The 26,577-nt window shown below is 33.0% G+C and overlaps 2 protein-coding genes across 2 annotated transcripts in view; both read left to right on the plus strand.

Annotated features, from left to right (window-relative positions):
- Nucleotides 1-26,577, plus strand: part of LOC136844868 (uncharacterized) — a 64,241-nt gene that overhangs the window by 30,635 nt on the left and 7,029 nt on the right. Inside the window, exon 2 of the mRNA XM_067114132.1 lies at nucleotides 25,367-25,553. The gene's annotated coding sequence lies outside the window, so the exon portion shown is untranslated. The remainder of the gene's footprint in view (nucleotides 1-25,366; nucleotides 25,554-26,577) is intronic.
- On the plus strand, nucleotides 18,316-18,732 carry LOC136842731 (putative uncharacterized protein DDB_G0281733). Its single transcript, XM_067110470.1, has one exon. The coding sequence runs from the start codon at nucleotides 18,316-18,318 to the stop codon at nucleotides 18,730-18,732; it is 417 nt and encodes a 138-aa protein (XP_066966571.1).

A 26,577-nucleotide genomic window follows, 5' to 3' on the forward strand; every position in this document is an offset into this window, starting at 1 on the left:
GAATATATATGAATTTAGACTCGTATAATTAGTATATAATTATCCAGTGCAGTACAGTTCCGCAGGTTAGTGGAGAGCAGCAGAAAAAAAAATGAAAAACTCTACGGGATCAACACTCCACTTTTCAGAAGTTGCAGCTGTCATTATCCTGCCTTGACAATCTTTTTGTTTGCTGAAATGATAAATGATCAACATTTCGCTATGTTATTAAAACGATATTTTCTAATACTTTATAAAAGATAATTGTGTTATCTTCACTAAAATATAAATTTAGTGGACTCCATGGATAGTTTTTATTTTCTAGAATCATCGGATTATTGCAAAATAAGAGATTTTTTTCTATTAGTAAATATTTGAATCCTATATTCCTTATCTAAATTATTTACAATCTGTTTTTATGTTTTATTTTTTCCATTTCTCATTTGTTTAGCTTTGTGTTTGTTATTTTATCATATACTTCACATCATTTAAACTACGCTGCCGTTTCTCAAATATTTATATTAATTTTATTTTCTTGCAGGAATTTTGTTTCAATTTAGTTTTGTCATATCTATGTTTTCATTTTCTTTTAATTTATTTGTTCTTATTTTGATTTTTATTGTTTTTTTTTCTATATCTATAGTTGCATTTTAGTCTTACGTTGTATTTTTTTTTATTTATTCCATATCTAAAATTTTGTTTTGTTCGCATTTCGTTTTATTTTAAGACTAATCCGTCCTTCCATTGCTTATTTAGTTTTCCTTTAATCAAACATATTTTGAAAAATTTACTTTTCATTGCTTATTTAATTTTCCAGCACTTACCTCCTCTCCTTTAACCCTTATTCATCCTTTCTTTAGTTATTCCCTCTTTCATTCCACCTCTCATTCCGACGACGATTAGAGAAACGCTAAGCTTCGGGGGCAACAAATCTGAGCCTCGCAAAGCGTAATGTTTATTTACGATGGTCGTCGCATTTTCTCTCTGGCTCGCTAGCTAGCTAGCTAGCTCACTCGCTAGCTCGCTCGAGCGCGTGGGCTCTCTCTCTCTCTCTCTCTCTCTCTCTCCCTCTCTCTCCCTGGCCTAACGTGGTTTTAAGCATTAGGGCAAAATAACTCGGAATTTACGAGTGTGCTGACGGTGTGCGCTCAGATTTAAACGTAAGCGCTCGGGAATGACTTAGATAATTAGGCTTTTATATTTAAGTTGGAAATTACGAGAGGTGTAATTTTATACATTTCCGCCTCTGCATTTTCGCAAGATGGGATGCGTCTCTGTTTCCTGGGGGATTGCAATTATATTTCAGCGGGAAAATGCGATGAATGCAAATGCATTCATACATGTATGCATATACATTTCATAAGATAAGATACTTGTATATTACTTAGGTAATTATGATTATATTTCAGTGGGGGAATACCCGTACAATTATACATTATTTTTTTACATATTTTCATTATATAAAAATTATCTGTTGAATACATTCATACATGTATGCATACACATTTCTGAAGATAAGATACTTTTATTACTTACGTAATTACGCTTATATTTCAGTAGGGGAAATCTAGTTATAATTATACATTATACATTATTTCACGCTCATGTATTTTCATTAGATAAAAATTATCTATTGAATACATTCATACATGTGTGCATGCATATTTCAGAAGACAGGATACTAGCTATTACTTAGGCAATTACGCTCATATTTCAGTGGGGGTGGGGAAGTCTAGTTACAATCATACATTATTTTATGCTCGTGTTTTCATTAGATAAACAAGTAAAAAATGAGCCGAAGTTTCCTCAGCGCAATCTAATTTTCTGTACAGCGTATAATCAAGGCCATTGAAAACATATCTATCTTTCAATGGTCTCGGTTAAATGTTGTATGAATCTTTGACCACGGCCCGGTGGTGGCCTTTCACATATCGTTGCCAGATGCACGATAATGGCTAGCTTTAACCTTTAATAAAATAAAACCTACTGAGGCTAGAAGGCTGCAATTTGGTATGTTTGATGATTGGAGGGTGGATGATCAACATATCAATTTGCAGCCCTCTAGCCTCAGTAGTTTTTAAGATCTGAGGGCGGACAGAAAAGTGACGGAGGACAGACAAAGCCGGCACAATAATTTTCCTTTACAGAAAACTAAAAATGTCTATCATTGAGATAATTGCAATTATATTTCATTGGGGTACTACAAAAAGTGTAAATTCATTTATATTATCAAGTTATACTTGCAAATGAAAAAGATTTAAAGACACTATTCATTTGTAAATATTATGCATATGTATACAGTAAATGTAACGTAAATAATAGTTAGGTACGCAAAGATATACATAGCATACGTCAAATGCAGTAAGTGACTGCATCTAGTTATGCATAAAGGTACTATTATACCTCTATTTTGTATTCAGCACAATCTCCAAGTTGTTGTATAGGGGGCTATATATCGATTCGAAGATTAAAACTCATATTTTATATACACACACACATATATATATATATATAATATATATATATATACAGTATATATATATATATATATATATATATATATATATATATATATATATATATATATATATATATATATATATATATATATTTATATATATTTGTAATGAGTATATATAGAACAAATGATTAAATGGGGTCTTTCACTACTTTAGAGAGAGAGAGAGAGAGAGAGAGAGAGAGAGAGAGAGAGAGAGAGAGAGGAGATGCATTTCCAAAAATAAACCAAGGTTCATCTAACTTTTCATCGAGTTTCCGTGGCCATTGGAGAGAGCTTTTGGTAAGCCAAGCACTTGTCCGTCTGTCTGTCTGTCTCTCTCTCTATCTCTCTCTCTCGCTCTCTCTCTCTCTCTCTCTCAGTCTCTGTCGAATTCACCCCCGAAAAGGTTTTGCGGGAGGACGTTTGTCGGAGAGACACCGAGTTTCCGGTTCTTCAAACCATCCGCAAAGCAATCACGGTTCCTTTGTGGGCGCTGATTAGAGAGAGAGAGAGAGAGAGAGAGAGAGAGAGAGAGAGAGAGAGAGAGAGAGAGAGAGAGAGAGGAGTTCTCGTCATAAGAGAGAATATTCGCTTCTCTCCAATTTCTTTTTTCTCACTGTTCATTCATTATGGGACCTTGCTTTTTTTTTTTCTCTCTCGTCGAACTTCTCTATGCTCGCCTGTGCTTCCCTCTCTCTCTATTCGCTACTTCTGTTCTCTCTCTCTTTCTCTTCCCGTAGCGCTTCTCTCTCTCTCTCTCTCTTTCTCTCTACTTCTATTCCCTGTCCCTCTGTCTCTTTCACTATCACTCTCTCTTCTCGCCAGTACCTCTCTCTCTCTCTCTATTCGCTACTTCTGTTCTCTCTCTCTTTCTCTTCCCGCTAGCGCTTCTCTCTCTCTCTCTACTTCTATTCCTAGTCTGTCTGTCTGTCAGTCTGACTGTCTCACTCTATCTCTCTCTCTTCTCGCCAGTACCTCAGTACCTCTCTCTCTCTCTCAACTGGAACGAATCTATACGTTTCCGTCGCCTCGAATCCTCAAAATGATCCTAATTGAATAACGGGAAGACGAGAATAACCTTGATTATATGTTTCTTTATTATCGTTAAATCAGCTTTGATTAATTAGACTTTTTCCGGAGAATATTGACCTGCTTTACTATGCAGTTGTTAGGTAATGTCGTTTACTTTTACTTTAGAAAAGTCCCTATTGTCTGTGTTTGTCCGAATTGTTTTCTATGTTGTATTTTGTTGTTTTATAGATAATGGGGGCATTTCTGAAACAGAGCGACACTTTGAAAAGTAAGTTTACAAATTAAGCCAACGGACGTAGGTTACATGATTAAGAAAGTTCTGTTGTGATTAATTGTCAGTAATATATATATATATATATATATATATATATATATATATATATATATATATATATATATATATATATATATATATATATATATATATATATATATACACAACACATCATACAGATATATATATATATATATATATATATATATATATATATATATATATATATATATATATAATTATATATATGTGTGTATAATATATATATATATATATATATATATATATATATATATATATATATATATATATATATATATATATATATATATATATATATATATATACACACACAGATCATACAATCACATACCTATAAAGTAACACACCCTAGCACCTCTTACGTAACATGTCATCAACAAAAGCAAATAAAGATCCATTCTCTCACTGTTCCTGAACAGGTTCAGATCGCGTTCGGCCAGCACACGAAAATTCTCCTTATTTTCGGTGGTTTTCGAAACCTTCGTCAAATAGAAAACTTCCACCGGCCTTCGGAAAAGGGAAAGAAGTAATGGATGGGAGGTTCGCATGTCTACTTGCTTCTGTTTTTTTTTTTTTTTTTTTTTTAGGTTCGAAAATGTTTTTATTTTTTCTCTGGGTCATATTTTTTTCCGCATTTTTCTTCTCGTAATTATCAGCTTCAATATTCGCTGCTTTATTTTGTATATTTGAAAGTTTTATTAGTAGGGAGATTATTTTCTGTCTCACTGGTAAATATGATTTAACCAATAAGCAAGTTTTTTTTTATCTTCCATTATAAAGTTTTTTTTTTTAGTTTTTGTTTTATATATTTCACAAATTTTTTTAGGAGGAAACTACTCCGTATCACGCTGGTAAACAGGATTTAACCAATCCCAAACTGCGCTTTTTCTTCCTTAGAAAGTTTTTTTTAATGTTTGTTAGCAAACGTGATTTAACCAATCATCAAGCTGCGTTTTTTCTTCCTTGGAACGATTTTTTAATGTTTGTTGGTAAACATGATTTAACCAGTCATCCAGCTTTTTTTCATTCCCGCAATAAGTGCTTATTTTTTGTTCTCAAGGAATTTTTTTTTTTAATTCTCTTCTTCAATTTTCCGTAATCCGAAAGTCTTTTTTTCCGTTTCTTTGCTTAAAGCATTAATGAAAAATATGTTTCCGGCAACACTTTCCTTGGGGAGAATATTTTTTCCCAATTTTACCTTTGCAACCATAAACTGCCGTTCCTTGTGGATGTTTCATTTAGTGCAGCTGAAGATATTTTCATTTTCATTCATTTTTTTTAGTGCATTTACCAAATGCTTTTTCCACAAGCGCAACCTCCCCTTTTTACCTACTTTCTTCCACCACATCCGAAGCTTTTAAAAAGGGGAGAGCCATTTAAACTGCCTTTGAATCGAATAGCTCAGTTCAGTTTGAATGAATACCTTTAAATTCTTCCCGGCGAACGAATGGTTTAAATCCTCCCCCTCCCCTCATTCAGTTGCGTGACACCTGAATCTTCGGAACTCCATCAGGGCATTTAAATCGCGCCTGGGGTTCACTGTAACGGGGCTCTTGACTGGCGGGAGTTTAAATGCCGTCTATGTGTTTCAGGCGGGAAAAAAAGTCATTTTAGGCCGATATGATTTCGTTACCGATTTTTTATATAATTTAAGAAATAGAGTACCTTCTTGAGTCTCTATGTTATTATTTTTAAGTACATTATTGCTGAAATTTATTTGTAATTTCATTAAATATATATTTGAATAGCAACACAGGGTATTAAACGCTGCATCCAAGTTATTCTGCAACTGCGGTGAGTATGCCATACTACTCACTACTTATCGGTTGACTGTGTGAGTTAATTTGGAAAAATTAATATTTTATTTTATCATTCTTTAACATTCAGCATTTTATAAGTATTTACAAAAGGCATGTATAATATTACTTCGCATCTTGTACTTTACTTAACATAGGACAAATAAAGGAATAAACTTTATTTATAGACGAAATGAATTTATAGAAGGTATAGAAATCGTTGACTATTCTTGCCTTCCGAAAACAAATTGGAGTTGATTCACACTGAACGGTTACGCTTTCGTTGAGTACTTTGTACGCAAATTATTTTAATGTACAAGCCAATAAAGGTGTTTGAAATATGGTTTCGAATATGGGCCTATTTGTTTATATATATAAAATATATATATATATATATATATATATATATATATATATATATATATATATATATAAATATATGTATACATACATATATATTGTACATATATATATATATATATATATATATATATATATATATATATATATATATATATATATATATATATATATATATATATATATATATATATATATATATATATATATATATATATTTATATATATACGCATATGTACACATATATATACATACATAATATATATACATATATATATATATATATATATATATATATATATATATATATATATATATATATATATATATATATATATATATATATATATATATATATATATATATATATATATAATCATAACAGGGAATAAAGGGAAAAAACATTTATCTGGAAAACAGCAGAACATAAAACATTTCAGCCATAAAACGATTATTAAACCCTTATCAGAAAAAACTTGCATTTAAAAAACCAACTCAATGCCGTACACGCATCCCTTATCATAAATTGCCGGGAAAATTTATTTTTCATGGAATTTATTCTTCATGGAATTTATTTTTCGTCCTCGTCAGCAGTTTCTTTCGAAAAGAAATCGCCCAGTGCTGGTATCTGCTCCATCGGCCGTAAAAAATTCGAGTTTATGATCGCTTTATGCAAGAGATAAGGATGACAAGATCGCCACTAAAAGCGTTTCTTTTTTTTTTATTATTTTTGCTTTACTCAGCTGCCTGACAGTCTCTCTCTCTCTCTCTCTCTCTCTCTCTCTCTCTCTCGTTCTTATAATATATATAAATATATAAAAATATGATATAAATATAATATATATATATATATATATATATATATATATATATATATATATATATATATATATATATATATATATATATATATTATATATATATACATGTATAATATATATGTATATATAATATGCATATATATACATATATATAATATACATATATATATATATATATATATGTTTATATATATATATATATATATATATATATATATATATATATATATATATATATATATATATATATATATATATATATATATATATATATATATATATATATATATATATATATATATATATATATATATATATATATATATATATATATATATATATACATACATACATACACACATATTATTTATAAATAGCCTGTATACGTTCATAAATATTTGTACGTGATGAACTGACTTCTAGATAAAGTCTCATTACAGAAGCAATGGAATTGTAACATGACGGAGGGATGAGACAGAGTCTAGATGAGGTATAATCTACGGGAACAACACTCCACATTTCACCGTTTATAATAATGTATTGCAGTCCCTTGACGCATGATTTACAAATTATTGAGTTGTTTGGTTATACGTATATAGAGTTCATATAGCTAGATGATTAGGAAGTTATCATGATGACTGAATCAAAACGGTAAAGCCTTTCGTTTGGCATACGTGTACATCTATACGCAAGTATCAACATGCAAATTTATTAGCATCTGTCAAGAAATTGAGTTCACAGATACACGAAGCTATGCATATCTAATCACAAACCATAAAAACTTTAAACCTTTTTCATGAGGATTTTAGGTACCCCTACACACAGACACACATCAGTATGCATATGCATGCATATTTATACAAATTAATTAAAAAAACGCCTACACACAGATATACCAATTTGCATATGTATGTGTATTTATACAAATTAATGCTTAAAAAACTGCGATTGAATACAGATTCCATTACCCGGTGCATCCGATTTCCAGAAACCATAAAAGCATTTGACTTTTTTTTTTTTTGTCAAATGTGTGGGGAAGGTTCATATATACATCAGCCATTTATCTGGCTGCAAAATCTCATTTGACAACGTTTGCCCCGTCCGAAATGGCACCAGATAATTTGATATTTGATGTTTCACCAACGATCATTGCGTTGTCGAATGTTGAATGTCGAATTTGTGGTGTGTGTGCGTGTGTTTTATACAAACAGTGATGCATTGTATTTTTGGAGCGCTATACTTTTTTGGTAGAATCTGTAGATTTTATGGTGTCTACAGTGACTGATGCGGTAGGCAAAGTCCATTAGGATAATGCCGCTTAGAAAGCGGTTGCAATAGCACCAAGAGAAGACGTAAAAAGATAATGTATAAAGAACAGAATGAATAAACAAGGAAGAGACAAACTGGAAAGTTAAAAAAAAGTGAGATAACTATACCAGCCCCCTTAAAGTCTTTGGTGCCATATGAAATAAGTTGTCGATTCTGTACTAGGGTAATTCTAAAAAGGAACTGTCTTAAAAAGGTCGGCTTTATTGCCTAGGCAGAAATTCAACATATATATGCTAGCAGGGCAGTCCACACGGAGACACAGAAGGTATATCTGTGAGCAGGATAATAAGTCTGTATGTTTGCACGTACTGTCCTGCTAGCACATATGTGCTGCATTTCTACCACTTTGCATCACTCCTTTGAAGATGGCTTAACAATAATGCCGAAACCGGTCAGGATTTAGTACTATTTTTCATTGCTTCCCGCAGGTGTTTAGACATATTAATCACTTGTCTAGAGTGATTATAATCATATATCTATCTATCTATCTGTCTATCTGTCTATTTATCTATCTGTCGTTTGTTCATTATTTCCATACACACAACACACACACACACACACACACACACACACACACACACACACATATATATATATATATATATATATATATATATATATATATATATATATATATATATATATATATATATGTGTGTGTGTGTGTGTGTGTACATTCATACATACATTTATATGCACATACATGTCATCATGAATACATATACACATATACACTCATACACAAGCACCCACACATTTATACACACACACACACACACACACACACATATATATATATATATATATATATATATATATATATATATATATATATATATATATATATATATATATATATGTGTGTGTGTGTGTGTGTGTGTATATACATACATATATATATATATATATATATATATATATAATATATATATATATAATGTATGTGTATAAAACATTCATAAGCAACCTTTAATTTCTTCACCAGAATCCTCTTCTCCAAAAAATTACTGCTGGAAAATACCTGCAGTAAAAACGACTTCCTCTCCTTCGTTCCACAGTAATGTTGTTCTCGCAAACATGCAAGAGACTGCCATCTTTAATATTGGCTTTAAGACCGAGATGTCGTCTCAGAATGAGGAATATTTTAAAGGAAGGAGAAGTATTTCGATAATTTTTCTCTTTTTCCTGAATTTCTCATATCGAGAGTTACTGCTGCTGATATTAGGTAGGCGTAAGTATGCTCACTCATCAAGTGCTTTGTACCTTTAGAACGGCTCACCCACATGTATATCTGCTATTCGTTCTTTAGCTGTTTCTTGAATGACTTTCCTTCTTTCTATTTTTACTGTCTTGTTATTCTTATTATCATTTTATGCCTTTTTCAGTCGTAATTAATTGCTGAACTCTGTTTAATATTCATTGTATTTTTCGGATCTTTCCTGGATAATGACCCCCAAGGATTTTAACCCGGTATGTATCCTTTGCGGCGTGTTTAGTACAAGCCCGTTGGGGATGACCGTAAAAACATAAACAAAAGACTGTAAATATGATAAAGATAATGACCGCCCAAGAAATATTAGTCCTAGATAACGACCCCCGAAAACCTTTGGGGGTCACTATCTTGGAAGGATCTTATTTTTCTCTCTCTTAACCACTAACATTTTCTGTACCTTAGAAAGTGTTTTGTGGCTAAAATAAACGATTATATACCTCCTTGTCCTCTTTTTTCACCAGCGATATGCTTGCTACAGTTTCAGGAACCAGTCGACAGAGTAATGATGAAACGTGGATACAGTCTCACTGAACAACCAGATCAAGAATACTGAAGCCAAATCGCTGGAAATATAAGTTGGAGAGAAGTACAATATAAATTAGGTCCTAGAATAACTAAACTATCATATCTGGAGTCTCTTTAATCGTTTACTTGCTTAGAGTTGACATCAAGCCATTTTGCCACAGATCTGTATTCTGGTATATTCAACATCCATGTCTACACTTCTTGAAATTTAAAATTAGTTTCTTCATCCATCAGAGATCACATTTCCTCTGCGTTCTGCAACTTTTTTTTCGTGTTCTACAAATTTTTCCTCTTTGTTCTGAAATTTTGTTTCATTTCTGCATTTTTTTCTCTGTTCTGAAAATTTTCTCTCTTTTGCAATTTTTTTCTTTGCGTTCTGCAATTTTTTCTGTTCAATTTTTTCTCTGTTCTTCAATTTTTTCTCTGCTCCCCGCAATTTTTTTGTTCTTCCATTTTTTCTCTGTTCTGTCATTTTTTCTCCGCCCTGCAATTTTTCTCTCTTCTGCAATTTTTCTGTTCTGGAATTTTTCTGTTCTGGAATTTTTCTGTGTTCTGCAATTTTTTTCTCTGCGCTCTGTAATATTTTCTCTGCCCTGCAATTTTTCTTCTACTCCTCCTTGTCTTTACAACCCATAATTCAGAAATACTTTGTATGTTATTCTCTTTTACCAAAACACTTTTAATTCCAAAAACGTACATCTCCGCAATTCTTACCTTCCAATTTTCAATCATTCATACCCACCTCCCAACACCTGCCTGCCCCAAAAGTGTTCACCACCCCCTCCCACTCCCTAAATCCCCCTTCCTACCCCCTCCCACTCCCATACCCAGTTCTCCTCACCTCTCTTATCTCCACCTTTAATCTCATGGGATCTCCTTCCGTCCAAGCCATCTCACAAAGCCAATAGACGTCATGAAATAACAGAGCGCCTCCTTCTTACCCAAAGGAACCTGCCAATATATCGGGGCGAGAGAGAGAGAGAGAGAGAGAGAGAGAGAGAGAGAGAGAGAGAGAGAGAGAGAGAGAGAGAGAGAGATAAAAGAGGAGCCTCGGTAAATAAAACGATACTTCTGCCCGCGTCTTCTTCTTGTCTTTCTTTTTGTGAGCCAGTTTTTTTTTTCTCCTTGTTCCTTGACGTCGATTCTTATTGCTAGTTGTCGTTTAGGTTTTGTTAGGGCCTATTGGTACATAAGCACACGCACGTACACACACACACGTACACACACACACACACACACACACACACACACACACACACACACACATATATATATATATATATATATATATATATATATATATATATATATATATATATATATATGGAGACGTGTCACCATAGTTTGACCCTTGTGTTTTACATAAGTAATGACTATCAGCTTCAAGTTGATAAACGGGGTTATTAAAGGAAAATAAACCACGAGGAAACAATTTCAACTAACTCTAAAAAATTGCAATTAACTCTCAAGAATTTGATATAGGTTAAGGTTCACCGGCCAATGACTGAAATATAAGAAATAAATCTTAATCCTCTTTCATAACCGTCACATCCCTTGACCGGCAAAAGCTGTTGGTCTGAGTGATCACCAGTCATACGTATTTTACTGAAGTTATTACAAATAGCAAATGGAACAAGTAGACTAAGATCCCTTTGCTTGTCCGGGTAAAAAATAGAATTAGGCTGACTTGGAGAAACGAGTGAATAAAAGATGTCTTCCGACCAAGGGGAGAGTATTTCAGTGCAATATATTATCCGGAGAGAGAGAGAGAGAGAGAGAGAGAGAGAGAGAGAGAGAGAGAGAGGGGAGAGAGTAAAGATGATGTCTCCCATCCAAAGGAAGGTTTTGTTTGTATAATACATTTTCAGGAGAGAGAGAGAGAGAGAGAGAGAGAGAGAGAGAGAGAGTAAAAGATGTCTCCCATCCAAAGGAAGGTTTTGTTTGTATAATACATTTTCAGGAGAGAGAGAGAGAGAGAGAGAGAGAGAGAGAGAGAGAGAGAGAGAGAGAGAGAGAGAGAGAGAGAGTTAAAAGAGTCTCTCATGTAAGGGAAGACTTTCTTTTTCTAGTAAAATACATTTGAGAGAGAGAGAGAGAGAGAGAGTTAAAGATGTCTCCATGTAAGGAAGACTCTTTTTTCAGTAAATACGATTTCAGAGAGAGAGAGAGAGAGAGGTTAAGATGTCTCCCATGTAAGAGAAGACTTTCTTTCAGTAAATACGATTTCAGAGAGAGAGAGAGAGAGAGAGAGAGAGTTATAGATATCTCCATCCAAAAGGAAGGTTATATTAGTATAATGCATTTTCAGGAGAGAGAGGAGAGAGCGTAAATCTTCATCACAAGTCTCGAAAATGTGACCAGTACTTTGCCACTGAGCCTTCACCCAGCTCTAAAAATAACCAGAGAACAATAACATACTAAGAGAATTAAATAAATAAATAAATTAGAGGGTCAAAAGTCCAACAAAAAAAACTCACAAGAAAGAACTACGAAAACACACTAACAAGATCAAAATAAAAATAAATAAAAAAGACTCAAAAAAGAAAGAGCTACGAAAACACACCAACAAGATTAGAATAAAAATAAATAAAAGACTCAAAGAAAAGAACTACTACAGCTACAATACCAAAGACACTTTTATTCCATCTGAGGTTGTCGTAGGTCAGGGATGTTCCAAGTAGTCTTTCCAGGATAAACTCGATTCATAGTTTACCCATACGGGAGTTTATTGTCAACATTGACACAACACTTGAGCTGCAAGATTAGCCAAAAGCTTCACCCTCTCTCTCTCTCTCTCTCTCTCTCTCTCTCTCTCTGTAGAGGGAGCTGTTACTTTTACCGTGCTAGGTCAGGGTAAAATCCACGTTTGAATTCAGATTTTGAAGGATCAAAGAAAAAAAAAATGTTTCTTAGATTAGACAAGACAGCTTTTTCGTCTTTATTTTGTGTTTTCTGTGAATAGATGAATCATATTTCCTTTAGAGTTGCGATATGATGGGTTGTTTTTTTAATCTGTAGTTTTTATCTATATATTAATACAATACACACACATTATATATATATATATATATATATATATATAATATATATATATATATATAAGATATATAAATATATATATATATATATATATATATATATATATATATATGAATGCCCATAAAACACTATTTTAGTTGTCATAACCATATTTTCCAGGAATTTCCTTCCTTGCTATTCACTGGTAAAATGGACAGATGATATGTTACAAGTATATATACAAAGCATATCTAGGGTGGCATTAGAGGTCTCCGTTGGTATGCAAGTGACCGTGTCCCAGGAAGGATGGAAATTCAGATTCCCTGGTGGTTTTTGGCCTCATTTAACTCCCGTCTGGCGTGCGTCTGGTGGTCGTATTTTCGTTCTCCTACGAAAAGAGCCTGAGGATTATCGTCGATGTCATCAGATTTCAATGTCCTCTGACAGGTTCATATTGTTAGTTTTGATTGATGATGCAGATTCAGCATCTTCCTTTTGTTACAGACAATCACTTTTTTGAAAACCAGCTCTGGCCTAGTTTACAGTTGTGGCCTTTATACCTGATATGTAACAAAATCCCCGAACTCTCTGAAGCATCCCGCCAAGGAATTACTTAATTTCCATCCATCCTGGGAAACGGTCACCTGCATATCAACGGAGGCTTACTCCCACACCTACATATACTTTGTATATATACTCTTGTAACATATCATCGGTCCATATTTTACCAGTGAACAGGGGCACAAAAGGAAGTGCTCGAAATATAAGGTTGCAACGTTCAAACAGTGTTTTATGGACCTTTTTATCTTCATATTATACGTTGTATTACAGTAAAGATGTATATATACATATATATATTATAAATGTATATATATATATATGTATATATATATATATAATATATATATATATATATATATATATCTATATATATATAATATATAATATATATATATATATATATATAAGTAGTTCAACAAAAGGAGTAAAAATGCAGAAGTCGAAGAAAAGTTCCAACCAAATAAGTGACGAATGAGAAAATTCATCAAATAAAAAGCGAATAAATACCAACAGTTGAAATGACTGAGCAGAAATTCGAAATAGACAGCTATGAGTTTCATAAAAAGAATAAGTAAAAAAGGCCCAAAATAACATTGACAAAAATTACGGCAAGTAATGGAACATATAGAAAAAAACGCCGAAATAAACAAAACAATACCTAATAAATAAGAGACGAGGAAATAAAAGCAAAAACCAAACAAGAAAATATTTCCAATTAGCTAAGAGACAAAAGAGAAAAGAGAAAAACATTTCCACCAAAGGACAGACTGTAAAGAATAACAGATAACAAAAGATAAAAATAATCCCATTGAAAGAGTGAAGAGGGGAAAAAATGCACGGGGAAAATAGTTCCCCTTAGAGAGAGAGAAGACATAAAATTATTCGAAAGGCTGAAAAAATGCAAGGCAAATAGTTCCATAAAATAACGACACTAGAGAGAGAGAGAGAGAGATAAAATTATTCGAAAGACTGTAGAGAAAAATGCACAGACAAATAGTTTCCATAAAATAACGACACTATAGAGAGAGAGAGAGAGAGAGAGAGAGAGAGAGAGAGAGAGAGAGAGAGAGAGATAAAATTATTCGAAAGGCTGTAGAGAGAAATGCACAGACAAATAGTTCCCACAAAATAACCGACACTATAAAGAGAGAGAGAGAGAGAGAGAGAGAGAGAGAGAGAGAGAGAGAGAGAGAGAGAGAGAGAGAAAAGCGCGCATATCCCCATTTACTCCCATGAGGCCGTACAAAGAGAAGTGCCTCTTTCAATGGCACTCGCGTTACCCAGGTGTGAAGTTTAAACAGGAAGCAAGTCGTCAGTGCCACTACCTGATGGGGCTTTTGTTTGATTCCCTTCCCCCCCCTCTCTCTCTCTCTCTCTCTGATTTACTTGTCGCCCCTAGTTTTCTTTTTTTATTTTTTTGTTTGTTTGTGTAGTTGTTGCCCTAGGGCATGCATATTTTGATTGTTTTTTGTTTGTTTGTTTGTTTGTTTATAAGCCTCTAAGTCTGGAAATTATCTCTATGTATCGATAACAATTTTAGAACAAGAAAAAGAATAATTTTCTCTAAGCTTTTTCCTTTCTTGGTGCATTGTGGTCTCACCTACTTGAACTGAAAAACTGAAATATCGACAAAGAACGAAATAACAGAATTAATGAAGAAATAAAAAATAATTATAGGTGACCCTGTGACTGAAAAGTGTTCTGTATTCATCTCAGATCCCAAGAAAAAAACAAATGAAAGACCTCAAGCAAATATAAATATGATAAAAACTTAAAATGAATGGGTGTCTCTCTCTTTATAGCCTTCATGTATTCTCTCCTTTCATCCTAAATTCTGAACAACTTAATAACAAAAGTACTTCAGTCAGACCACACACGTTGCACCCATATCCTTCCCTCAAGGCCAAACCTAAACCCATTTACCTCAGTTATGCTCTAAAATATGGGAAGCAATGCAGGAGATATATAGTACACACATCTATAAACGCTATCTGTTGCTTAACCCGTTTCTATTATTTTTACTTGTCTGTTTGTAAGTACAGTATGCGTGTGTCTGTGGATTTTATAGCGTCTGTGCTTACAGACACACGTCTTTGGATTATAGACTTCGCATAGGGAAAATGAAGAAGGAGGTTGATATGTCATATTCCAGACGAGAAAACGAAACTTGGAATAATATAAATAAGAAAAAAAAAGGTAGACGAGAAGTTATTTTACTTTATGTAAACGACTTAAGTGGCGTTTTCCATTGGAGGAAAACTTAGTTGTAAGAGATGAGATATTCCTGGTCAGTTTTGTATTCATAAACATACAGTATATTCATTCTTTCTCTGCATTTTGTTTTGTTTATTTGTTTTTTTTTTTAGGTTTAATTTGCTGTCGTCTGTTTCTCATTTTTTCTGTCACGTTGCTGCGTTATAAAAATAAAAATAAAAAAAAATAAAAATAAAAATAAAAATAAAAATAAAAATAAAAATAAAAATAAAAATAAAAATAAAAATAAAAATAAAAATAAAAATAAAAATAAAAATAAAAATTATTATTATTATTATTATTATTATTATTATTATTATTATTATTATTATTATTATTATTATTATTATTATTAGTAGTAGTAGTAGTAGTAGTAGCGGTGGTGGCGGTGGTAATATCTGTGGTAGCTGATATATAAATATCTCAAAATAATATCTCAAAAGAAATGAGAGTTTCACAATATACAGAAATACTGCAAATATACATACAAAAAACGTAACTGATATATATATATATATATATATATATATATATATATATATATATACATATATATACTATATATATATATATATATATATATATATATATATATATATATATATATATATATATATATATATATATATATATATATATATATATATATATATATATATACATACATACATATATACGCAAATATAAAATATATATTTCGTTGAAATGCTCACTTATTTATGAAAGCCTTATATTTATACTTCAGCATTTATTTTCTGTATAGGTCCTATGACTGACGTTTTATTTTATATAACTCTCCAAATTCAGGTGGGCACATTTTCTCTCGTGTCTTTGAGTACGGGTAAAACAGGTGTAGAACAGATGTACAATACAATGAAAGGGAGAGAAAGTGGGGGGGGAGTGTGGCCAGAAAGATAGAATGTGTAATAAAATGGTTTGTTGGCTGTTCTCTGCAAAACATGTGTCATTATAAAGCCTGAGTAAGTTAGGGATACATTTAGAATTTAGGAAAACAGAAATATTGAGAGAGAGAGAGAGAGAGAGAGAGAGAGAGAGAGGAGGGGGGAGGGGAGAATACATTTAAAATTCATGATAATTTAAATGTTGGAAAAGAGAGAGAGAGAGAGAGAGAGAGAGAGAGAGAGAGATTAGAGAGGAGAGAGAGGGGAGGGGAGAATAAAGCCATTTAAAATTCAGGATAATATAAATGTTAAGAGGAGAGAAGAATAATACATTCAAAATTCAGGATAATACAAATGTTAAGAGAGAGAGAGAGAGAGAGAAGAATGCATTTAAAATTCAGATAATATAAATGTTAAGAGAGAGAGAGAGAGAGAGAGAGAGAGAGAGAGAGAGAGAGAGAGAGAGAGAGAGATTGAGAACGACTGCCGCGACAAAGCACCTGCTATCCTAACAAGACAAGACAAGGCAGGTGTTGGGTAATTGAGCAATTCCCGTCAGGTATGTTGTGTACAGCAGTAGGAAAAGGTGAAACAGCTTACGTGTTGAGGGTCACATTCAACCCTTTCCTTTCTGATCACTGATTGGACAAAATACGTACGAACCACTCGCCACGTATGAGAGAGAGAGAGAGAGAGAGAGAGAGAGAGAGAGAGAGAGAGAGAGAGAGAGAGACAGAAGCCACATATGCGTCTTGATAAAAACAAAAAAAATATATATATGTATAGAGAGAGAGAGAGAGAGAGAGACCACATATATATCATATTAGAATGTGTGGCTTCTTGTACTAATTCTCTGTTTACTCTTCCTCTGGTTATAAGAAATATCACTGGACATTCCTCTGTTGTATGTGAAGTGATCTGTGTGAAACACTAATCTTACTGAAATTGATCTTATAATCGCCCTCTCTCTCTCTCTCTCTCTCCATGTATATATATCTCTCTCTCTCTCTCTATATATATATATATATATATATATATATATATATATATATATATATATATATATATATATATATATATATATATATATATATACATTGGTAATGAACAAAACTAGCAAAATCATGAGAACACAAGTTACTTCCATGTGAAAAAATATGTTAGGTCTTCTTTGTGACGTCACTAAGTGGCGACAGTGAATAAATATGATTTCAATAACGAAAAAAAATAAAAACTAAGAAGCAAAAGCCTTAGATGTTTCATACGTTTTCCTGTCAGATGAATGACTTGAACTATATAAAGTTTTCGTAATGATGTTATCAAACGAAAGGTCTTCGTGTTATCATTTTGACAAAATATTTTCATTTTCAGATCATGACAGTAAATTTTTTTTTGCTTGTACGTTTAAATGTCTTTAAATACATTAATAAAATTTTACGAAATTCAGAAGCGCCTTCTACCATGTAAAGAGGAAAAATAAAGATTTGGAATTATTTTACAAGTATAAAGAATATTTATAAAAGTTTCTCTCCTCAAATATGTTTTTTTTCTCTCAGGTTTTCCATAATGAGAAATGACGCAACAATGCTTTGCTGAACTGTGAATTAAATTGCGACAGAAATAAAATTTAAACTATATATATGTAGCGTATGAGCAGTCAGGATCACAGAAATGCCCAAGAGATGGTACAGGGTATGAGCAGTCAAGATCACAGAAATGCCCAAGAGATGATACAGGATGTGAGCAGTCAAGATCACAGAAATGCCAAAGAGGAGCTACAGGGTATGAGCAGTCAAGATCACAGAAATACCAAAGAGGAGCTACAGGGTATGAACAGTCAAGATCACAGAAATGCCCAAGAGGAGCTACAGGGTTTGAGCGGTCAAGGTCACAGAAATGCCCAAGAAGTGCTACAGGGTATTAGCAGTCAGGATCACAGAAATGCCCAAGGGGTGCTACAGGGTATGAACAGTCAGGATCACAGAAATGCCCAAGAGGTGCTACAGGGCATTAGCAGTCAAGATCACAGAAATACCCAAGAGGTACTACAGGGTACGAGCAGTTAAGAAACTCGCTCTTTAAATTGCAATAGATTAACAGCCCTTAACAGCCATTAATTATGGCAATTAACTGTATAATTTCTTTGAAAGAAAAGTAAGTACTTAGCTGTTGTAAAATGAGCCTTGTTGACATCTTGGGTGGAACGGAAATATGTTTTGTGAAGATTTATTTTACTGAGAATTTCTTAAATAGCAGGAGCTGTGATCTTCAGCATACCAAGACGACAATAGTCTGAATAATCTGTAAACAACTGAAGGGTTGTGTTCTTGGTTGAATAAAAAGCATATGGGAACAGAGTGTGTGAACTTCCCTCATACATAACATATACATAAACACACGCGCACACACACACACACACACACACACACACACACACACACACACACACACACACACATATATATATATATATATATATATATATATATATATATATATATATATATATATATATATATATATATAATATAGTATATATAATATAATACAGATATGCATACATACATACAAGATACCGAGAGACCTCATAAAGAATACATATTTTGTATATTTCTATGCATAAGGGCACAAAAGACTACCAAGCTGTGCTATAGAGTTTATCAAAGAGCTTATTAAAATTAATGAACTATAGAATGACGTCGACTGTATACAACTTTTGACGTCAAAACTTTTCCCTTTTTCATCAGAACTTCTCAAACGAAAAGGAGAAGGGAAAATATACCGAGAAGGGCAGAATTACAATAAAGAGAAAAAAAGCATAAGAGCATAAAATGCTTAAGGAAGAAGCAGCACAAATCAAGAAGTGCTGAGCAACGTCAGTCAAAAGGACCTATGAAGTATTGATATGGTAAGTGCTATAAAGCACTTATCGAGGAGTGCTAAGTAAAAGGAAAGATTAAGAAAAAGATAAATAAAAAAATGGCAAAAGACTACAAATCAAGAAGTGCTAAGCAACGTCAATCAAAAGGGCCTATAAAGTATTGATAGGGTAAGTGCTACACAGCACTTATTGAGAAGTGCCAAGTAAAAGAAATTATTAAAAAAAAGATAACATAAGTCAAGACAGGGCAAAATATTACAAATCAAGAAGTGCTAAGCAACGTCAGTCAAAGGGACACATGAAGTATTGATAAGGTAAGTGCTATACAGCACTTATTGAGAAGTGCTCAGTAAAAGGACTTATTAAGAAAAAGATAACTTAAATCATGAAAGAGCAAAGTATTACAAATCGAGAAGTGCTAAGCAACGTCAGTCAAAAGGACCTATGAAGTATTGGCCATCGCAAGTGCTACATAGCACTTATTGAGAAGTCCTCAGTAATAGGAATTATTAAGAAAAAGACAACATAAATCAGGAAAGGTCAAAGTATTACAAATCGAGAAGTGCTAAGTAGCATTAATTAATATGTGTAAATAGTATGATTCTGAGAGGGCTACTATAAAAAAAACAGTTTTAAAAGGTTTTATAGATTTTTCATATTGCTCGAAAAAAAGTCTTTCTTTTAAGTGAACGGAGATTAAAATTAAAATAATCCCCCAGATAAAAACGGAACGTTCCATATTCTGGAAATGTATGGCATCAAGGAGCCAAAGCAATGGATTTTTAAAATTTAAGGTTTGGACATTTTTAAAGAAAATGTATATTCATTCATCGTGTTTACTCTTCGCTGTGTCCGAAACTTTCATAATTATCTAAAATAAAATTTCAGTTGTTAGGTAAGTGGTGGGTTAGTTTGTTCTCATTTGTGGTTAGTGAACATGTATTTACCCACTGCTAGTTCTACAAATAAGCTTTTTTTTTTTTTTTTAGCTTCAAACAGTTTTTTCTTTGGATCTCACCCCACTATTCCCCACTTACATTTCCTGAAGGCCAAATGTCCAGGCATCGACTTCCTCTAGAAACTAACGAGAGAATGTCATAGGTGAATAGATATTTAAACGAATATGACCCATGTACAGTATATATCTCCCATATTTTGTCCGGCTTTAACTCCGGCGAAGCCATTTCCCCATTCCCGTTTAGCCAAACAGGAAGCTGGTATCACCGCATATTGAGACGAAGTGGCTCCGAATATAATTGCATTTCTGTCTGAACGCTTCTGTGCCTCCTGCATCTAAACTGCATTGCAATATTCCTCCGTTGGGGGAGGGCGGAGGCGAGGTTGGAAAGGTGGAAGGGTGGAAGGGTGGTGGAAGGTTGGGAGTGCCCAGAATTTGTTCAGGGCAAACAGTGGCGGTGCCACGTAGTCTAAAATTGCAGTAATTCCGTCATTTAGATTTCCGACTGTCTGAAACCTTAAAATCCCTTCTGGGCTAGTAGGACGCTGTCGGCAATGTAAACAGTGTGTGTGTGTGTGTCCGCGTGTGTGTGTGTCAGTGTGTGTGTGTATGTGTGTGCGTATCCGTGTGTTTGTATGTGTGAGTATCCTTGTGTGTGTGTGTTTGTGTGTAAGCATTTAAAGATGGCTACATACGTGCATGTGCGTATATGATTATCGCAGTGTGAAAAATGTGTGTACGTGTTTATGTATGTGTGTGTGTGTGTACACGTGTAATGATGAACGTGGATGTATAACTTTGGTCACATGTTTCCTGTTGGTGGGTAAATGAGTAGTGATGTTGACTTATGTGCGCGCACACGTGTGAATGTACATGTGTGTTTATATGTATGTGCGTACATGTATGTTTACACGTGTAATGATGAATGTGGTTGTATAACTTTGGTCCCATGTGTACATGTGCATAGTGTGTACATATATGTATATGAGTAGTGATGCATTTTTATGTGCGGCCGCTTGTACATATACATGATTATTAGAAAAAAAATGTATGATTTTCAAATATCGGTCAAAAGATTAATATATTCTGCAATTTCACTACAATTACTGAGTCAACTTCAAACGGGCCATTACTGGCAAGTAATCCCTATATTCATTTCAAAGGGAAACATTCTTTGCTATGGAGAAACAAGTCCATAGTTATGTATGGATACATATATATAAAAAATAAATGTCTACAGATTGATTTTCAAATATACGTACCCATACATAACTCTGGATTTGTTTCTCCATTTCAAGACTCATGTTACTACGAGTATTTTTTTTTTATAATTCTTTGCAATGGAAATATTGACTGCCCTACGCCAACCGTCGGCGCAACAGCTGTTGTTAGAAACGTGTTGTGAAAATAAGTGTTGTGAAAAATAAGTGTTGTGAAAATAATAAGAAACTTAATATGAACTGATGGCGAAATTGAAGACAAATCAGCGTCGAGATAAGGGAAGACAGTCAGTGAACATTTTCTGAGAAAAATTGTCGAAAGAAGACAATACTGAAACAAAATCAGGTATTGTGGTTCAAGACAGGATATCGGTTCTGTTTTAAGGTCACTGAGAGATCATGTTAAAATGAATTTCTTGTGGATAATAAAAAAAAAATGACGAATAAAAATAAAGAATTTAGTGCATAGAAGCGATTGAAAAGGATGACAACACTGATACGAAGAAAGGGATAATAAAGACATGACCTCAATCACACTGATAAATTCTCATTAAGAAAAGAACATAAGAGACTTTTACTAATAATTATGTAAGATTTACGAGATATTTCTGTATATGAAAGCTACTGTATTAGAGAGAAGATTCCCCTATTATTATGGCTACCGTATTCTATTCATGTGCTAATTGTGAGAGGTATTGTAATGTAAAATAATGAATGCATAGTGTATATAACATATGGTATAGTACATACGCTTGCCAATAGCATATTAAACAGAATAGAACACATTAAAATACACACACACACACACACACACACAGAGAGAGAGAGAGAGAGAGAGAGAGAGAGAGAGAGAGAGAGAGAGAGTTATGGGCATTAATATGTATAACGACAGGTGATGCGCATACATCCCACCAAATAAACATTTACCGGCAAAATAATAACAGAGAGAGAGAGAGAGAGAGAGAGAGAGAGAGAGAGAGAGAGAGAGAGATGCCTAATTTACAAGGATAATCTTCGACGATTAATAAGAAATGTATGTGAAATATCTTTCGAAATATGTATTCATTTGCAGTATTTACAAACAGAGAGAGAGAGAGAGAGAGAGAGAGAGAGAGAGAGATGAGAAATACAGAGAGAGAGAGAAAATAGAGAATATACAACTGGCCCATGTCGTATCCTACCAGATGTTCGTCCATTCACATGTTACAATTATTCATAGAATTTTTCCTGAAGAATCACCTGAGGAATGGTTTCAACTCCTCCCTCCCCCACCACACCCCCCACCACCACCTCCCGGAAGTGAAGATTTTGTCGTCGAGGCCTTCCCTGAGAGAGAGAGAGAGAGAGAGAGAGAGAGAGAGAGAGAGAGAGAGTTTACCAATCTAGTTTACTGTATCAACATTTGACTTAAAGGAAATGGGTGTTTATCATTCTCCTTTTCTCGAACACCACTCTCCGGTTTCAAGGTATCCCGCTTTCTTTATTAGATCCTAAGATTAATTTTTCGTTCATCTCGTCTGGACTAGGCTACCGATCATATCCGTAAGGTAATTGTATGCTAAGGAGAGTTTTCAGTCCATTTAAGGAAAAATTATGCATATCGTGCCGCTTTGCTTCAATAGTGAAATCATGAGTTAATTTTAACTTTCTGAACATGTTTATCATTCATCATTTCTATGCACAAGCGAACTAAAAAATTTTCCTATTGTATATGCTTGGTTTTTTAGTATTACACGAGTGACTTGGGGTTTCATGAATACGTATGCATGTATGAATATATACAATATACATTCACGCATCTCAAAATCGCAACAAAGCGAAGGTGGTAAAACCCAATTAGTTGAGAACCTCGTTAAAACTCCTAGCTAATGAGCAAAACCACTTGTTCTGAGTGATAAACGATAAAATGGATATTATAATCACAATATCCTATTTACTGTTTACAACTTACTCCATTATTTTCTCCACGTAATTATATGCGGGTATTACAGAAATCTAACGGTATGAATAAACAAGCAGAAGCTATATCTAAACATCAACAATTCTAATCTCAATATGGAAAAGTACATGATATCCCCAGGATATATCACGTAACCGTCAGCAGCACAGAAACAGTTTACAAAATCTCTATGCAGTTCACGACAGTTTTCAACCATCCACAAACGCCAGTACCCCAAAAAACCACTCATACCTGTCAATAACATTGAATGAAGACATTTGAAATAAACTGCTATGGAACAATTATTTGTCTTACCCTGATGCAGCCGATCTTGAGTTAATAAATCCAGAGGCACTTGTTACACTCACAAATCAGGGAAACACTGTATTTTCTTGTTTTACTTGCCGCAGAAGTCAACAAAATGTAAACAAAACAAGGGCGATTGCCATTTCAACGAAAACTAGCGGGTAGAAGACTGCCCTCTATTGGCCAGAAGCCAAAATATAAACCGAATTGAACTGAATGTAGAATTTAGGCCAAAGGTCATTCAGCTCTGAAACCGGAAATTGACAGTAATAGGTTTGAAAGGGGTAACAGGAAGAAAACCTCGCAGTTGCACTATGAATCAATTGTTGGAAGAGGGTGGAAAGTAAGTTGGAAGATAGAGAATATGAAAGGAGGTACGCTAAAAGGAATGAATGGGGTTGCAGCTAAGGGACGAAGGCGCGACCCCCATACGGGAACCAAAATATAAAAGTTTATATATAAAAGTATATGTTACTATATACAATACATACATGCATATACTGTACATATGCACACAAACTTTCTGGCCACGTAGATTTCCTGACAGACTCACTTTTCGATTTGGTATAATTTTCTGGAACTTATTTCTTTTTCCGTTTTCTTTCCGTTTATTTCATTTTCTTTAACCGTATTCCTTTCCTTTGTCCTTTTCCTCTGAAAGAAAACATTCTGAAAGAAAGTAGATATTTCTCGAAGTTCTGGTTTTGGTAAAATCTCTTTTTATTGCCATGTAAAAATAATTTGATCCAAAATGAAGTTTCTTAACATTAATGAAAACCATTTGGCACAAGTTTTTCAACTGTCGTGACATAAAAAGTTACATAAATACATAATGATATTTTTTTGTTACCGGCATTTATTAGTACGGTACTCTAATATACTGTATGCTACTTTAGAGAGATGTTTTAATTACATGTAAAATGTTTGGAAGTGCTTTTTTTCTATATGAACTGCTATGTATATTTAGGTAGAATTTTGAGCGAGTGTTAATGTATCCAGTATATTCAAATGTGTATGTACACAAGAATAGTATACATACAGTATATATATATATATATATATATATATATATATATATATATATATATATATATATATATATATTATATAAATATGTATATACACATATATGTATGTATATATATATATAATTATATGTATATATGTATATGTATATATATACATATATAGTATGTATATATATATATATATATATATATATATATATATATATATATATATTTGTGTGTTTGTGTTTGTATATGTTCTATACAAATGAACATTAATTTATCTCTGAGCCCACTACGCAGAATAACTACGCACATCCGATGTCAAAGGACGAGAATAAAAAAAAAAAAAAGAGATAATCATCGTACTTTTATTTCCCCTTTGACAGTCCGACATCTACTGCTCTTCTCTGATTGGCCGGGGGATTAGAACACGAGATGACGTAACAATCGCATGTCATTAATGCCTACCATTCATGAGCATAGGCAGAACTTCTCGTGGGCGAAAATATGACCCAAGTTCGCCACTCAGGAACAAGTCCTCTTTGAGATCACTTCTCTCCATATCTCTCTGAGGTAAGGCTTGGGATCTCTATCCTTCCTCTCTCTCTCTCTCTCTCTCCCAAGAGAGACAGATATTGTTAAAGGTTTTTGTGACTGGCTTCTAGCCTTTCAGAGACTAGGTTTCGATATTTTTCTGAAATTGTCATTAATAAGGACGCTATAAAATCTTTTTTGGTTTCGATATTTTCTCCAAATTGTCATCAACAAAGACACCGCATTTTTTCGGTTTCGACATTTTTTTCATATTGTCATAAATAAAGACACTATAATTTTTTTTTCGATATATCTCCAAATTGTCATAAATAAAAACATAATAAATTTTTTTTCTGTTTCGATATTTTTCTCAAATTGTCATAAATAAAGACACTGTAATTTTTTTTGTTTCGATATTTTTTTTAAATTGTCATAAATAAAGACAGTAAATTTTTGCGGGGTTTCGATTAATTTCTCAAATTTTCATAAATACACTATAAAATTCTTTGTCAGTTTCGATATCTTTCTCAAATTGTCATAAATAAACCAGAAAATTTTACTTCGGTCTCGATGTTTTCTTCAAATTGTCATAAACAAAGACACTATATTTTTTCGGTTTCGACATTTTTTCATATTGTCATAAATAAAGACACTAATTTTTTTTTGGTTTCGACATTTTTCTCAAATTGTCATAAATAAAGATACTGTAAATTCTATAATTTTTTTTTTGTTTCGATATTTTTCTCAAATTGTCATAAATACACTATAAATTTTTTTGGCAGTTTCGATATTCTTCTCAAATTGTCATAAATAAAGACACTAAATTATTTTTTCGGTTTCGATATTTTTTCAAATTGTCATAAATAAACACTAAAATTTTTGGGGGTTTCGATATTATCAAATTATCATAAAAAAACACTGCTAAAATTTTTTTTGTTTCGATATTTTTCTCAAATTGTCATAAATAAAGACACTATAAATTTTTTCCTGGTTTCGATATTTTTTAAAATTATCATAAATAAAGACACTAAACATTTTTTTTCGGTTTCGATATTTTTCTCAA

The sequence above is a fragment of the Macrobrachium rosenbergii genome, chromosome 2 (assembly GCF_040412425.1).
Source record: "Macrobrachium rosenbergii isolate ZJJX-2024 chromosome 2, ASM4041242v1, whole genome shotgun sequence".
In the NCBI taxonomy this organism is placed as follows: domain Eukaryota; kingdom Metazoa; phylum Arthropoda; class Malacostraca; order Decapoda; family Palaemonidae; genus Macrobrachium; species Macrobrachium rosenbergii.